At 39.1% G+C, this 17940-nt stretch overlaps 2 protein-coding genes across 3 annotated transcripts; one reads left to right on the top strand and one right to left on the bottom strand.

Annotated features, from left to right (window-relative positions):
• The first annotated feature begins 76 nt into the window (after positions 1-76).
• On the top strand, positions 77-487 carry LOC134647300 (large ribosomal subunit protein mL42). Its single transcript, XM_063501588.1, has one exon. It carries the CDS (start codon positions 145-147, stop codon positions 484-486), a length of 342 nt encoding a protein of 113 aa, XP_063357658.1. The 5' UTR covers positions 77-144; the 3' UTR covers position 487.
• A 3601-nt stretch (positions 488-4088) lies between these two features.
• On the bottom strand, positions 4089-17868 carry LOC134647297 (dual specificity protein phosphatase 13B-like). Of its 2 annotated transcripts, XM_063501585.1 has the most exons (5): positions 17704-17829; positions 17268-17354; positions 8055-8185; positions 4897-5123; positions 4089-4291 (listed from the first exon to the last, which is right to left on the bottom strand). In XM_063501585.1, exons 1-5 carry the CDS (start codon positions 17719-17721, stop codon positions 4095-4097), a joined length of 660 nt encoding a protein of 219 aa, XP_063357655.1. In that variant the 5' UTR covers positions 17722-17829; the 3' UTR covers positions 4089-4094. The 2 variants fall into 2 exon arrangements, with proteins under 2 accessions (XP_063357655.1, XP_063357656.1); XM_063501586.1 differs by lacking the exon at positions 17268-17354 and having other exon boundaries at positions 17704-17868.
• Between the last annotated feature and the right edge of the window lie 72 nt (positions 17869-17940).

Below are 17940 nucleotides of genomic sequence, written 5' to 3'. Positions count from 1 at the left end.
ATATATTTATGAATTTCTATTAGGATCGTGTATAAGCGTCCTTATAATTTGACAGTTCTTGTCAATGTCAAAGCAAATATGCTTTGAGGTTACATTGTTTCTTTGGAAAATTCAATAAAATAAGGAATTCAGTATAACCAGGCAATGGCTCATTTGATACGTGCGGTAGGATTCAAACCCGTAGGAGTTATAACTAGGAACTTTAACAAAATCGTGATTACGGATGATGGATCTACGATAGTTGCACTTCATAGAGACCAAGAATTCCCATACGAACACTCAAGACCTCTTCCTGATGAAGTTAAGGACGACTCTATCCTGAGAATGTCTGATTACAAGGAGGTGAAGAGAGTTTTCTATAATGTAAAGCCGGAGATAGCGAGGCAACATTTATCTGCAATGACACTGACTACGAAGCACCGCTGGTTCCCGAGAGCGAGAGACAAGAAAGCAAAGAATACTGAAATGGACAGACCATATTTGTAAATATGCAAAAATAAGCGCGAGTGCTCGTATACATTTACTTATATATTTTAAGGGAAGTAGCAGCAACATTATTTTAGCTGAATAAAAATTGTTATTGAAATAAAATACTTTTATTTTTAGTACATATACATCACCTTGAATATATCATATCCTAAAATGTTAAGAATATATCCATCAACTTCAATGATAAACAAAGTATTATAGAATTTATTTCTTTTTACAGTTACAACTTACAACTCGGATCCCTACTCTTAATGATATCAGATGAATTTACAATAGATCAAATAGTTTACAAGACTAGACCCAACACAGGTTGTATTGTCACCAATTAAAACAAGTTATAGACATCACTCACATTTATCAATTCCTGATTTTCTGGGTTGATCAATTATTCCTTGTCATTCTGTCTTATCAGCCAGCCAGCCTATTATGGATAGCTTTATCCATCTTTATCCACGTGATAAAATAACTGTCACTGTTTAACACCGTGGGAAAGAAAGTGACGGACACCGTTTTATCACGCTGTCACGTAGACAAGAACGACCATCATATCCGTACTGGTCATCAAAGTAACAGTTTCTTGGAAAAATGTTTTAAGACATAAAACTAACATGCTTAATTAATAGTAAATAGCATGTTATTTTATGATTTTTATTAACACATTCACTGCCAGACAAAAAACGGCACACTACCCCAGAAACCGATTGTCTATAGCTGCATACAAAACAACCCACTCAGCGGGTTGTCCAGCATCTAAGCAAAGTTCACGAGCGCCCACCAGGTGGGTTCCTGGCAGTGAATGTGTTAAGGTAAATCATAACAATGGCCTCACATCACAAGAGTTAATTAGCCCAGTTTTAAGCCCTTTAAAATATTAATTTAAATTTTCAATCTTTAATCTTAGAAAGCAAGGTTTGATTGCTATGAGCAAAAAACTCCCTCTTGTTCCAACCCTTGTTCAACTTATAGTTTGAGTTTAAAAACAAATAAATTCATATCTTATTTAAGGGCTCCAAGGAACCAACAAGCTCTCTTAAGTTACCTACATAACCATAGCTACATTCCAGAGAAAAATTGTGATAGACAAAATACTAGCCAAGGCACCTTGGAAGTGGCACTTTTCTATAAACCTAAATGCTAAATTCTTTAGTCACTCCATTTTATGCCATTGTGATTAGATGTAAAAAGTTTAAAATTTTAACTCCATATCACATAACGTTCTACTCAGTTCCTATTTCTGAAGTTATTGTACAGTATTTTTGTATGATGTACAGTCACGCTCCGTGATTGTTATGCCATTTAGGGTTCTAGCTAAATTGGACAATCCATAGCGTAAGTATGGAGCAACCAATTCAGCTAGGACCCTAAATGGCGTAACAATCCCATGTGGTGACTGTACTAATAGATCACAATGGCCCAAATTTTTAAATTTCACCTACAGGACTTGAGATCAGGTGTTCTTTATTTGGCTTTTATTAATGTCTATTACCACTTCCTAAGTATTTCCTCCATAACATTATGACATGCGTATCAGCTAGCCATAAAATGTAATGTAAGAAGTGCCTCTTATAAAATATCTTTCAACTAGACTATGAGAAGTGTGTCGAACATTACTATAACATGGGTGAGATCCTAAATCGTTAAAGCAACCCACTTCCAGATACAATACAATGTTTATCACAGTAACAAGCAACACGATCATACATCTATATTGTTCTGACACATCTCTGGCAAGATAAATAAACGGGTTAACAAAAATATTAGTCTGTGATTATAATCTTTATAAACATAGAAGTACCTATATATTTTCAAAATACACTGTTAAATTATTTATTCTTATCAACTATCACATATTAGCTTCCCTTGGTGCTTTGTAACGTAATATTGCAGTGAAACTCAGTTTCATATTATAGAATCTAATGATAAAATTTCGTTAATAGGTTAAATATGCGAGACAAAAATAGCTTCAATTAAAACTTAACAATTCAACAAAGTTACAAATATTTAAACTTTGCACAAAAGACCAAAATGTACAATTAATGGCAGGCTTATAATTTAAAATGTCTAACAGCTTTGTCTATTACCAAATATTCATTGATTAATTATATATTAAGATTATGAAGTCTAAAAATAATTGTGCCTCCTAAGAGCTAGCCCCGAGTATGGCGCTGTACCTACATTTTTCAAACGTCAACGTTTGACAACCGGAATTACCGCATATTGTATAGCTGTATAGTATAGCGCCATCTACATTACCCGTCAAATTCAAAGCATGAATTTGTTTTAGACTTTACACATGTAATAAAATGAGTGAATCTTTGCTACTGTTTTTTATCCATAGGGCACTGAATCAGTATCCAGTGTGAATTGTGAAGACCGCCCATAGTGCAAAGATCTTCATTATGACCTGTTTCGTGGGATCTAAAATAGAGCTTTAACAACACGAATGTGCAGCCAACCGTCACGCTGGCAGCGGACAATGTGCCCGCGCGCCGTGACACTCGCCGAGACAATGACACGCTGAACTAAATACTGTTAAACACATCCATTACTTTAGACAGCTATCGTGTTGCACAAGTGCCCAATTCCAATTTGTCCCGGCTTCACATTTATGGTCGGATTTTCTTGTTTTTCTATATGGAGTTGGACTCTCTCCCTGATGTCACTGCCATGGATGGAAATTATGCCCAATGTCGTGAACACACTTGCGTGGCACTTCCATTTGAGCAAGTTAAGTTCTATAACTTCTCATCTAAGCCATAGCTCGTCATGACTCATGAAATTATATGTATGTGCCTTTTCAATCTGCTATCTGCTGCTATGTCAAATCATTTCAAAAACAGAAGGCGGCATTAGCAACCCTTTTAGTGGCAAGCTGGCAACGTATCTCTCTTTTGTGTTTTTAATTTTTATAGTAAAGCATTTTTTTTGGTCTATCAGCGAGTTTTGATTGCCCACGCGTTTTTTTTAATTTGCCAAGAAAAGGGTAGATTTCATAGGTGTAATATGTTTATGCAATGACAAGAGCCCATTCTATGCGAAGTCAGGACAAATAGGACTGGCCCCTCAATTCCCAGTCTTGGAACAAAAACTTACTGCTATAAAAATAAACTTGCTCTTAACAAGCGCATTTACTTTAGGTACATACAACACATAAGAGTCATTTTATGACTTAAGGCTAGAAGACTTGTACTATTTTGTTGAATAGATATCGTTTATATTATAATTTACTCTAATTTAAAGAAGCTTTAACATCTTATATAATTTACTGATACTGGACATAACTTTACTTAGACTACAACAGATCATACTATAAAAATAATTACCTTTGGCTCAAAAATAAAATGGCATACGATATCATCGCCGACTCTAAAAATCACAATTCAACTCTAAAAATAGAGTGCACGGTTCCTCAACATGGACTATAGTTAATTCGAATTGATGAAACTGAAAACAGTTTAAATCTCACAATCACTGGTAAAACCTCGAAGCAACGATCCAAATTCGCGTTAATAGTGGTGGCTGTAGGAGCGGTCGAGGCTCCGGACGCGGTGCGGCAGCCTCATCAGGTCGCACGAGAGGCTGTGGTAGGTGAAGGGGGCTCTGGGTCAGCGGAGGCGGAGGCGGAGGTCCCGGTCGAGCGCCTGGAGTTGGCGCAGGAAACCCTCGTTGGGGTGGATGTCGCGGCGCGCGCGCACGGTCGCCAGCGCCTCCGTGAGCGACATGTTGCGCTTGATCATGAGAAATGCGATGGCGCAGGTCGCCGACCGGGACACGCCCATGAAGCAGTGGACGAGCACGCGACCTGCACACGGCTTGGTTACTTTCGCTGCCAAATCTTTAGGCACTTAGAGAATCTTGGCTCTGAGATCAGAGTGCTACATACCTACATTTTATATAAAATATCCCCGCAAATTGCAGGGTTTACACTCTTCAATTGCAAGTTTAAAGGTGAGCAGGTTTCGAAGAGGTATAGAACGCGTAGTGGGCACCTGTCAATATTAGGTACATGAGCGTTTACTTGAACGAAAAACGTCTCGTACAAAAGGCCATAAGGCATTAGGTATCTAATAATCAACCGATAAATCGTATATAACGCAGAAAAAACCGTTGCACGGTTTTTCCTCGAGGTACTTTAGTGTAGGTGCGAGTAACATAACTTCTCGCAGCATAGGAAACAAAGTTTTATTTAGCAGGTAAACACGTTGTGCTCGTGTGTCGACTTATTGCGAGCTTCATCAATAGAGGTACCTACATATATCTATAAAAACGACAGATTGTAATTGTCAGTCGGATTGTAATACCTAGCTTGAACCTGCAATTAGGTAGAAAACCATCCTAGATGTATCTACTCTTCTGTTACAATTAGCATATTCGCTAGGAATACAGGAAACAGAAAAATAAACTCACTTCCTCTGGAAATGCCCTCGTCGATAAAGTTGGCGGCGATGTGGAAATACTTGGATATGTCGGTGGTGGGCAAGTCCATCATCGGGAAGCCCTTGTACCGCAGGCCTGGGCAGTCGCGGTAGTAGAGGTGGTCGGTGTCGACCTGCGTGTACCGCTTCCCTTCGGCGGTGTTTAGCACGTAGGTGATGCCCATCCGGCGGAGGAACGCCTTGTCTTTTGCGGCCACCCTGTATATATACAACGATATTTTAAACGAGGAATTTGTGAAGCACCGATAGCATTTACGGTTAACAGAATTTAACTGCGAAAGCGTTTACGTTCTGTTCGAGAGATTAGGATTCCTATGTCGGCGATAAAACGGTATCGAGCAGGCAGGCATCAGGTACCACTAAAGTAATTTTTTTATTCGGTAGACTAAAATGACATTTCATAGTATGAAACGACACAATGATGTTCATACTATGAAATGTCATTTTAGTCTACGGAATAAAAAAATAGACTTTATATACATATATCTGCGTGTCGTATCGGCCTCCGTAGCCTAGTCGGTAGTGACCCTGCCTACGAAGCTGGAGGTCCCGGGTTCAAATCCCGGTAAGGGCATTTATTTGTGTGTTCATCACAAATATTTGTTCCTTAGTTATGGATGTTTTCTATGTATTTAAGTACTTATATGTATCTATATATTATATATATCGTCGTCTAGTACCCACAACACAAGCCTTATGAGCTTACCGTGGGACTAGGTCGATTTGTGTAAGATTGTCCCATAATATTTATTTATTTATTATTTTATTTAACTCTTGCGTCTTGGTTGGTAGGCGTTACTTCTACCTCTTTAAAAATATGTCGATTTAATTCGGAAATTCTGTCTAATATCGTGTACTTATCTACATAACTGTGTAAACCTTATAAGTTTGATTTAAACTAACATCACGATTCTCACTCATACTTTTATAACTACCACGCCGGGACTTAAACGTTTGTATTGTTAATTCCATTCTTGACGTTGGAATCTGAATTTGAATCAATATTGAAACCTAAATGTTGTCGCGACTCGGTAAGTATTTTAGGAATGTATTACAACAGTGCAGTGCCCTGGTATTCAGGGTGGCTGTTATTTCGGGAATCTGCTTTCATGTGGCTTTCATGATTTAAATTAGTGAAACAATTAGTTAGTCGAATAAGAAATACTGTGGGGTTACTTTGATTGTACGGGTAACATATTGATTAACAATTTTTATTGGTTTTTAAAGTCGAGCTTAAGAATGTATTCCTGTGGTTGGCAACCTTAACGGAATACATTATTTACGCGTCCAGAAACAAATTTCTTAAATTTAATACTCACTCACTAAATTATCTCACGAATCAACGTAGTCCCACCCAGGTCAACCTACGGTGAATCGTATTCATACTAAAAAGGTATTTTAATAGATACTACGTGTATCTGTAAAAATGCAAATGATATCAGTTAGAAATAATATATCACTAAATGTTATTTCTGTACCATCTACCAATTATCTTGTCATATCTAATATCAAGCCACCTTTGTAACCAAATAGTAAAAAAATACACCCATCTTTTTGGAGGCTACGATACCGCGAACAGACGCAAGAATTAGCACGTCTAACACCCCTAGGGTGTTAAAAATAGTCCTGTAGATTTCCAAAACAAAGTTAACGTTACGCACATCACATAAGAGCACATCCGACCCGTATGACGCAATATATGGGTGATTTTCAAGCTGTCGAACGGAAAACTTAGTTTATTATTTGCGCAGCGGGAAACGTGCGTGGGCCGACAATACGTGGAGGTGAGCTATATCGGCTTTATTGAATACTTTATAAGGAATGCCTCTGGGGAAGCATACTAGAACAATGGAATTACCTCTAATGCATGGATTAGGAGAGGATGTATAATCTTTGAGTGGGAAGAGGTAGGTACAAGATGATCTATAACATGTTCTCCCCATAAATTTTATATCCGTACCTCAGACGGAAAAAGTACCTACAGAAAATTGTTCTTTATAATCACGCAGGTAAACCTATAAGATGGTCAAGCGTGAGTCCATTTTACGAAAAAAAGTATACATTGGAAAATAAACATGTAATGTACGAAACCCTTAGGGCGCGAGTCCAAATTTGCACTTGGCCAGTTTTTAGCATATTTCGGGGCCGACGTTCAAAGTATTTTTAGGACCATCCCATCCTATTTAAACTTAAAAAATACTGAACTGCGTTCCTTCGAATTTTCATCCAAAAATAATCATCATCTCACATACATATTATGGAACTTACAAAACAAACATGAAAACCCCCTTAGTTGGCCCTAAGGCCTCACTTCGCCCGGTCGATAAAATCTAAATGGTCATCAGGACATAGATACCTAGTGCTGAATTTATGTCTAGGCACTGAATGTAGCTAGTGGTTAAGGCAAACAAACAATTTAATTAAATTAAGTATATACAGGTCCCAGTTATCGTTATCTTGTTAATTACCGTAATTGCCTCGGCCACTTGATTTACAACTGAGACTTGGCTTTGTTTTCAGTCGTGATGACTAAAGCTATGTGGGATTGTGGGCAGCCGCCTACTGACAGATTCATCACGAGATTTATTTATATTACAACGATTTTTAGAACGTGGACAATGCAGGTTAAAATTTATAAAACTATTCAGAGCTGCTGTGTGCGTTGACCAGTTTAAATTTGACCTACGATCAGACTAAATTATTACGAATCTAGCGTCCTAATTATAAGCCCACAGTGACTGCGAAGAGATTATGAATATAGGGGAAAATCTATTGTAGACTCACAGTGTCTCACAGTAACAGAAACGGATTAAATCTGTCTCTGCCGTTACCTATATTTCAGTCAACACTTCGAGCGATTGTGGCGTCCAACACGAGACGCGAAACCTAGACGGTTTTATGATCAACTGTACCTCGGTCTTTTCTAACTACAGAAATATTCAGAACGACCATTTTCATCATAATAAGAATACCTTATCATTATACCTACTTGCACCTAGTTGCAATTACCAATTGGCTTTTTGATACGAATCCCGAGTCATTTCCTACACAGGATCACTTGAGGTGAGCGTTCCACCTGTGTAATAAATGTTATAGGTACGTGCTAAACTAAGAATGTTGAATACTCACCCATCCCCCACGTAGAGTCCAGGATACACCTCATTAACGTCCGGTGTGGGGCTGTAGGAGTGCACGTCCATCGGCCGCCGGTACGCGCTCAGCGAGCTCAGCATGGACATCGACGACGACGAGCCGAAACTCTGCACACGGGAGCGGCACGTCACACAACATAGAAGCTGACCCATCCCCGAAAGTGTGTCACGGACGTGAACGCTTGGACGTCGTTTAGCTAAAAGGACCCGGAATGCCGCTTGTATAACGTCCTGTTTTCGCCGGACAATTGTCCGTGTCAGACGACGATGTTTTGTTTTCTTGGGTGTACTTAGCTATCGGTAACCACATACAAAACTGGACGTAGTCGCTTAATAATACGGTCGTTTGTCCAGCGAAAACACCGGGCGTCTACAAGCGGCCCTAAACGCTTCGCCAACAACACTGACGACAGTAGGGACGCAGCAATACGTTGAAGTGTAAACTTACTGAATTAAGTAGGGTGTGTGAAGCGCTTAATTTGCAATTTCTTGCGGGTTGGATCCTTTTTGCGAAATTACGTCCTTTGTGTTATTTAAAGAAAAAAGGCGGTGGCGTCTGCCCATAGACGATCTAACTAACCATGTCTGACCATGAATATTGTGGCCGGGCATTCCAGAACCATATTGATAAATTGCAGTAAACAGAAGAGACATGAACGTGGTACGTGGTAATTACCTACAGACAGTTAGAGATGGTATGAAACAGCCGCCGCTTTTCCTCTTAAAGGACACCTTTGCCACGGATCCGTTACAACACCAACGATAAATTATCTTTCACAACCACAATATAGGTACACACTATCTTCCTAAATATAATGTACACAACAGTTATGATGTTAAGAACGTGGAAAGCAAAATACTTGTGACGTTAATAAGCAGTATCGTACGAGTTCGCTAGTAAATATTTACTTCTCTAAATATAAACAGATTGCATTGATGATAAGAGGGTAAACGTTCATGTCAGTGCACCGAACCGATCAATAATAAATATTGTGGGTAGGTCAGTGAACTCATATCCACTGGGGTAGGTACTTTCATTCAATATAAAACTCTGTCCATGATAAAATCAATGCAAATACTGAGTTTATGGCTAGTCATGAATTAGATCTGATTGTCGTATTAGAATAGAATGGGTATTGATTTATGACTTTCAAGTCGTACATTATTGTAATGTAGCTGTAGATAATTATTAAAGTTATAAAACATGCATCACTAAATGACACCAGTTTATAAATAAGGTAGTTATCGTATAATGTATACATGTTGATAAGCATTTGTTTACCAGTTGCCAGTCTGCTACCTACCTGTATACCTACAAGTACCTACGGGTCCACATTATTAGGCTAACGAAAAACTGTAGTTTGTGTATTGAATTGTTACACATTTTAAAGGCAAATGCCTTGAAAAAATCTCACGGAAACAAGATGTTATGTATTTATATTGGCAAGGGTAGACTCTAACTAAAACCTAATTAGGTTAAAGTTGGCTCTATATATTATTAGACAAAGAAAAAAAACAAGAAAGCATGTCTAATTTTAATACAAAATTGCTAGTGATACCTATAGCCTAAGGATGTGACGAGTAAAAATTGAAACTAGATTTATTTTTGAGTCACTAAGTGTTGAAGAACGCCTGAAGAATTCGAGCGCCTTACAAAAACCTCGCAGCAAATCCGCCGGCCCACCGGCGCGATCAATTAATAGATTAGGATTTTAGTTTTAATCACTTACTCTTAAGCTTTTGTACCGACTGGTAATGAAAATATAGTCATGTAGTAAATGTATTACGCGAGTTTCCATTTTCCTCCTGAAAGACCTAAACATGGTCCTTACGACACGGATGGAAGATACCAGCGACTAAAATAATACGGTCAAGAGGAATTGTGGAATTACTGGAGAGTTACCTATCAATTGGCATCGGGTGGCACCATCATCTCGAACAAAGAAGAGACAAAGGATCGTCTAAAGTGGTCGAGATTTAATTTATTACAAGACTTTAGTAAAGAAAAGTGGTAATCCAGTGCTAATTGTGTGTATTTAATTTAATCCAGCACTCTACAGGTATTATATAAGCGTAATTTAACTCTGTGACAAGGTTAGTATCCACGTGTTAAGCTTTGTTCCTTAGCTTTAGATTTAATTTAAGTGTACCGGTCTGATTTAGTTACAACTTATTAATTTAATAAAAAATCTTATACCTAATACTAGTTTAAAAAATAAGTAATTTAATAGATATACAAAATCAGAACACTTACTATTCACACTTAAACGTTTAAAGCTTACACTGCACTTGCCATCAACATTAATTATAATTAGTTAAAAATCAAATGTACAATCAACATTATCTTTAAATTAATTTCAAGTGCTTTAACGTGAATCTAAGATTAACCTTAAAATTGTAACGTTAACTTTTGCTTGCTTATTGCTAGGGCACTTTAATTGATTGTTATTCTCCTTTTCAAATTTGTAACATAAATATTCCAGGTTGACTACACTCGCTTCCCAAAAATGGCTGAAGAAAAAGAGCTAATTGCTAGGCGGGCCAGCTATAAAGGCCGACTAACCATTTTTGAGAAATATATGGATGATTTGGACGTTGCTTCACTGACATCGGCTGAGGTAAATGAATTACAGTTGCGTATGGGCAAAATTGAGTCGTTGTATGGCCGTTATGATGAGGTTCAATTGGTACTTGAGTGCAGTTCGAGCAACTCTGACGCTCAGTTATCTGAGCGAGCAGACTTTGAAAGTAGGTATTTTAAATTACTTTCTAAGGCACAAGACATATTGACCAAACACGCCAAACAGCAAGAATCGAGTTTCAACTCAGCCGCAAGCGACCAATCATCGCGTAAAGGAAATAATAAGCTTGTTCGGTTACCGACTATTCAATTGCCAAAATACAATGGTTCCTATGAAAATTGGTTAGGCTTTCGCGACACCTTTACTAGCCTCATTCACTCCAACGACGGCATTGACGACATAAACAAATTTCATTACCTTAGGACTTCCCTGGAGGCATCCGCAGCAGTCGTCATACAGTCGGTGGAATTCTCGTCTGACAACTACGCGTTGGCTTGGAAACTTCTATGTGATCGCTTCAACAACAAGCGCCAGTTGCTGCATAATCATGTATCGGCCTTGTTCAATATTGAACCGATTGCACGAGAATCTTCTAGCCACATTAAAAGGGTCATAGATCAGGTTAACAAAAACCTTCGTTCTTTGGAAACACTAGGCGAACCCGTTAAAGAATGGTCAACACTTCTCATTCACTTAATTTCACAGAAGTTAGACACAAAATCATTTCGTGAGTGGGAAGAGTTCAAAGGCGGTTTAGATAAAAACAAAACTGTTACTTTCGAGGAGTTCCTAACTTTCTTACAAAACCGTGCTGATTTACTCGAAACACTCGAATTATCATCAAATCAGTCACTTCAACACACTAAAGGTGCAACTAAAATTAAAACTATGATAGCCGTGCAAGATAAAATAGGTAATAATAACAATAAAACTCAGCCGCCGGCGACTAAGCCGTGCCCGAGATGTAAGGGCGATCATTGCTTATCAAACTGTGCGCAATTCCTCGCGTTAAGTAATACGGCTCGGTTGCAATCACTACCTAACTATAAGGTTTGTTTTAACTGTTTTAGAGGTGGTCATTATGCCAATCACTGTAAGAAAACTGGTTGCAAGGTATGCAAACGCAAACACCATACGCTAATTCACATATCTGAGGGCATACCTAGATCAACATTAAACAGTGATAATAGCACGAGCGTTATCAGCGGTGTCGACCAGCAGACTGCGCCCGCGCTCCCGTCCCCCGCCGGCGTCGAGTCGGCCCAGGTTGCATTGTCAGCAAATGTGTTGCCGAGTAGTTCGTCTTCGTATTGACATAGGGAACAAGACGTACTGCTATCAACTGCACTTATAAAGATATACGATGCAAATAAACAGGAGCACATCGCTCGCTGTGTTTTAGACAATGGCAGTATGTCTTGTCTCATGTCTCAAAAAATGTATAATAGGTTAAACCTGGCAACTGATTTTGTAAATAAAAGTCTCATAGGTGTAAACAAAAAGTCGTCACCTTTATCTGAAAGGTGTCGGGTCGAAATTAAATCGCTCAATGAGAGGTTCGCAACAGATTTAAACTGTTACATTTTGTCTTCAATTACAGACGCTATTCCCTCTCATAGGATTGACATATCCAAATTAAATATCCCATCAAACATATGCTTAGCGGACCCGTATTTTTACAAACCGGCTGACGTCGATATGATAATTGGGGCCGAACTATTCTGGGATTTGTTAGGATGTCAAAAAATTAAACTGGGTCACGGTTTGCCGATACTTTGGGAAACTCAACTCGGATGGTTGGTTTCCGGTCCTATTTTTAGACGCAACGAATCGACTATGTCATCATCATCCATAAAATGTAATTTCGTGACAGTTAATTCAAACAATGCTCTCTCAACCGTTGATGACGACCTGCAAAACCAATTAGCGCGTTTTTGGCAACTGGAGGAAGTTAGCCATCAGTCGTCTCAATATTCCCACGAAGAGAAATTATGTGAGGAGCATTTTCAGGCCAACACTGTCCGTTTGAAGAACGGAAGTTTTTGTGTTAGGTTGCCTTTAAAGCAAAGTCCTAAGTTGTTAGGCGAATCATTTCAAAGAGCCAAACACTGCTTTTTATCATTAGAGCGTAGGTGGAAAAATAGACCATCATTTAGGAAGCTATACGTCGAGTTTATGTCGGAGTATCACGCTTTAGGTCATATGTCCGAATACGTACCTACCGATTCGGGTACGGGTACCTATTTTATACCCCACCACGGGATTTTACGGGACAGCACGACTACCAAATTAAGGACAGTTTTTAATGCTAGTAGTCCCACTTCTTCCGGTGTTTCGCTGAACGATTTGCAAATGGTAGGACCAACTGTCCAAGATGACCTGCTGTCCATACTCATACGTTTTCGACAGCATAAATACGTAATATCTGCAGATATTGAAAAAATGTATAGGACCGTATTTCTTCATCCTGACGATCGAAAGCTACAGCTGATCCTATGGCGCGAAAATGAGTCTGACGCTTTAAAGACCTATCAGCTAAATACCGTAAGTTATGGGACGGCTAGCGCAGCATTTTTAGCATGTCGATGTCTAAAACAAATAGGTTTAGATTGCCAAGATAAACCTTTATCTGACATAATAATTCACGATTTTTATGTCGATGATTTACTAACCGGAGGAGATGATTTCAACGAGGTAGTTAGATTTCGACAAGGAATCACTGAAGCCTTAGCTGCCGCGTGCATGCATTTAAGAAAGTGGAAATCTAACGACCCACGCTTAATTAACTCGTTCTCTCCTGAATCAAAAGATTTAAACATAGGCACATCCGAGTCAAGCAAGACATTAGGTCTGGGCTGGCATCCAGACGCGGACCAGTTACATTTCCCCATTGGAATCTCGGCTCCTAAGGGAACCTCTAAAAGGGATATATTATCAACCATTGCTCAGATTTTCGATCCCTTAGGACTTTTAAGTCCTTGTGTCATTAAAATGAAAATACTCGTGCAAAGATTATGGTTGCACAAACTTTCTTGGAACCAGGAGCTTCCTCCTGAAACTTTAAAACAATGGGCTGATATAGTTTCAAGCCTGCCTCTTCTCAATAGTATCCGCATTCCGCGACGAGTTTTGTGTGACTCCTACCAGAGTCTGGAACTGCACATTTTCACCGACTCCTCAGAGCGAGCCTACGGTGCTTGTGTTTACGCCCGTAGTATCAACGGTGCAGGAGAGGTTCTCGTGCGATTGCTTATAGCCAAAAGTCGAGTTGCTCCCATAAAGCCTTTAACCATTCCGAGACTTGAACTTTGCGGCGCGCTAGTCGGTGCTCGGCTGTATCAAAAGGTTATTAATTCACTTCGAGCCCAAGTCAACAGCGCAACGTTCTGGAGCGACTCAACCATAGTTCTCGCGTGGCTCAAAACATTACCAAGCAAGTTGCAGCCATTTGTTCGCAACCGTACAGCCGAAATTCTCGAAATATCAGGCAATAGTTCCTGGCGACACGTTCCTACTGACGAGAATCCTGCTGATCACGTATCTCGCGGTGTTAGTTTCGAGGAATTAAATTCACTTGATTTATGGTGGTCTGGTCCTAGTTTCCTAAAGCGTGATGCTTCGACGTGGCCACAAAACCCGTGTACAGAAGTCTCTAGCTTACCAGAGGTTCGAACAGAAATAACCTTGTCCACTTTCATTCAAGACGAGACTTTCATTGACTTTGAACGGTTTTCAAATTTCTTACGGTTAAAACGCTCTGTAGCGTATATCTTGCGTTTCATATCGGTTTGTAAAAGCATGCCGGTAACTACTCAATATTTAAGCGATCTAGAGTTAAAAAACGCATTAAACCTACTGATCAAAATATCACAAGCGGAATCATTGCCCGAGTATAAGTTACTGCTTAACTCTCAAAATTTACCTAAGGGTAGTCCACTGTTAAAGTTAAATCCATTTCTGGACGAAAACTCAATCATGCGCGTTGGTGGTCGCCTTGCTAACTCGGAATTTCCATATGAGCAAAAGCATCCGATCATCTTACAGTCCACTCACAAATTCACTAAGTTGCTTTTTAATTTCGAGCACAAGCATTTATTACACGCGCCACCACAGCTTTTGTTAGCCACCATCAAAGAGCGATACTGGCCGATAGGAGGACGCAATTTGGCTAAGTTATGTTATAGACAGTGCGTCCAATGTATTCGAATGAAGGGACGCGTACTTAGCCCTTTGATGGGCAATTTACCTAAAACTCGGTTGTCCCCCGAAGGCCACGTCTTCGTCAATGTAGGCGTAGACTACGCCGGTCCCATTAGCTCGGCTAGTCGTCAGGGAAGAGGTTGTAGGATAGTAAAGGTGTACATCGCCATATTCATATGCTTTACAACGAAGGCCATACATCTAGAGTTGGTTGGTGACCTAACAAGCAATAATTACCTGATGGCTTTAAATAGATTCATGTCGCGCAGAGGAAAGCCCGCTAATATCTACTCAGATAACGGGACCTCGTTTGTTGGCGCGTACAACGAATTGTCAAGGTTCCTCAAATCCAATTGCAATTCTATTGCCGAAAGTGCGTCCAATGAAGAAACGAACTTTCATTTTTTGCCCGCTTACGCGCCACACTTTGGGGGTCTCTGGGAAGCGGGTGTAAAGTCAACAAAGCATCACCTAACTAGAGTGCTGGGCAATTCCAATCTCACTTACGAGCAACTTAATACGACACTAGTTAGGATCGAGGCAATTTTAAATTCTCGGCCACTCACCGCTCTGTCAACGGAACCCGACGACCTGATGCCACTAACTCCTGGACACTTCCTCATCGGCCGTCCACTGACCGCGCTGCCAGCTCCTGATTACCGAGATCACTCCTTCAATTATTTAACGCGCTATCAGCGGGTAGAACAACTGCGCCAGCACTTTTGGACCCGTTGGAGCAAGGAATATATCTCAGACCTGCAGCAAAGGGTCAAATGGCAAGCGGCCGGAGACTCTTTATCCCAGAATACTCTGGTTCTTCTGAAAGAAGATAATCTTCCTCCTTTGAAGTGGAGACTGGGCCGCATCGTTGCAGTTTTCCCTGGACATGATGGAATTAATCGCGTAGCCGATGTGCGCACTGCCAATGGAGTAGTCAGAAGGGCATTCTCCAAGATTTGTCCATTGCTGAATGCTGATGCTACTATGTAGAAGACCAGCTTTCAGCGCGCGGGGGCATGTTGAAGAACGCCTGAAGAATTCGAGCGCCTTACAAAAACCTCGCAGCAAATCCGCCGGCCCACCGGCGCGATCAATTAATAGATTAGGATTTTAGTTTTAATCACTTACTCTTAAGCTTTTGTACCGACTGGTAATGACAATATAGTCATGTAGTAAATGTATTACGCGAGTTTCCATTTTCCTCCTGAAAGACCTAAACACTAAGGTAAGACTTTAAAACCCGCGCAATGACCATATTTTCCGACGTAAGTTTCGCGCGGCGTGCCATATATTTTGTTCCCTTCTAATTTCCTGGCTTTACGCCCCCTCTTAACTTAACTGGCATTTATTTAAAACCATATTGCAAAAATATTAATATGATCCATCAGTGGCTGCATAAGTAATAAAATAAATTATTGAGATACCCATAAGTTGAAATTAGTTCATGTAAACATAATCCATTAATAAATATCGCAGGTGTTTGAGTGGCAGGTATTATTTCAAACAGGGCCAGGCATATAACCATTAATTATAGTTGCCAAATAGTCAATCAAGTGAGGTATGGTTGAATTAATTATTATTGAGTTCATATTGACAGTCTCAACAACCTAAAAAGTCACACATTTTTCAGGCAATAATTTATGACACATTTTATGTATTTACGTGTTTTGCTGAATACAATTTTTGTATTAATTTAGGATGGTTGACCTTTTTCAGTGGTCACTACAACTGTCCGTTACCATGCTTTAGAAAGCACACATTAGTCTTATCAATCTCAATATATAAAAAATAATTGTACAGAAAAACAAACTAAAGGCTGACTTATTTTAAAAGAGTGATTTTTCCAGACAACCTTTTAAGTTTAGAATATTTTGCATAAATTGAATTCTAAGGCCTAAGATACATAAAATAACTAAATAAACATTGAATTAGAAAATTAGATTGTTAAGTTTGTCACATCAATCTTGCACATCTGGATTCATGTTAATGTGATGTTATGGTCCCATGGGATGACATAGTTTTCATTACAATTCATTACAAATTCAATACAAGGGCAATTTTCTTAGGAATGGTGTTATTTACAAAGTGCTGGTGGTACATCATATTAAATGTGAAGCATCACAGATGGAAAAATATTGTGTTGTGTGAGAAATACACTAGGTACTTTTTTACACACAAACAGCTGATAAATTTGAATATGTCTATCATTTCCATCTTTTATGTAAAAAAGGTTTCTATTATTTTGGCATTATACATATTAGCAAATCGTGGACACCACAAAATTTGGCTTCAATTATGACTGTCACAAAACCCAATCCAAAATAAAATCAAATGGATAAAAAAAATCAAATTGATCAGCTACACTTAGAGAACACAAGGGACACACAAATAAACCAATTGATAAATACCATTAGTGTTCGGAGGTAGGATCCTACCCGTTGTTCATTAGCAGCACAGTATTTGTGTCTCGGAAACAATGTGCATTGCTGAACAGCCTGAACACACCATCACTTTATTATTAAGCCAGTTATTGCAGCCGGCAGAATACGATTAGTATCAAGTCCAATCAATAAAAAAAAACATAAGCCAGACTCCCAAATTCAGCCAACTCATGCAAACATCTTGAAAGCGACATTTTATGTACGATTGCACATTTGTTATGAAAGCTGATATCCCGTAAGTTCGCATGAAATGAGGCGACCTTGTGTCCATGACTAATACTTTTGTATTAAAAATAGCACTTGTGTTGCCGTCAACACTATCCCTGCCTTTATTACATTGTACTTTCCCAGTTAACACATAAGTAATTGCGAATATACGAAAATAAACAGTGCGCGTACTTACCGTATCCCTGTAGCTCATTTTTGTAGGAGTTATAATTTAATTTAACAGCTGAATCCCTTTTGATTTACACGAGCGTCAACAGCGCGTATATATTACTTTATGAGGAAAAAACTGAATATACTATTAAATAAAAACTGAGGGCAAATATGTAAATTATCACTTATGGTGTGATAACTACGCGCTACACATCCGTTGTGTACAATGCAACGTCTTAACTTCAATTCAATACATTATAAT

This window comes from Cydia amplana, chromosome 4 (assembly GCF_948474715.1).
Source record: "Cydia amplana chromosome 4, ilCydAmpl1.1, whole genome shotgun sequence".
Lineage (NCBI taxonomy): Eukaryota > Metazoa > Arthropoda > Insecta > Lepidoptera > Tortricidae > Cydia > Cydia amplana.
The sequence above is the reverse complement of the archived record's forward strand: the minus strand, read 5'-3'. Positions and strand labels throughout refer to the sequence as shown.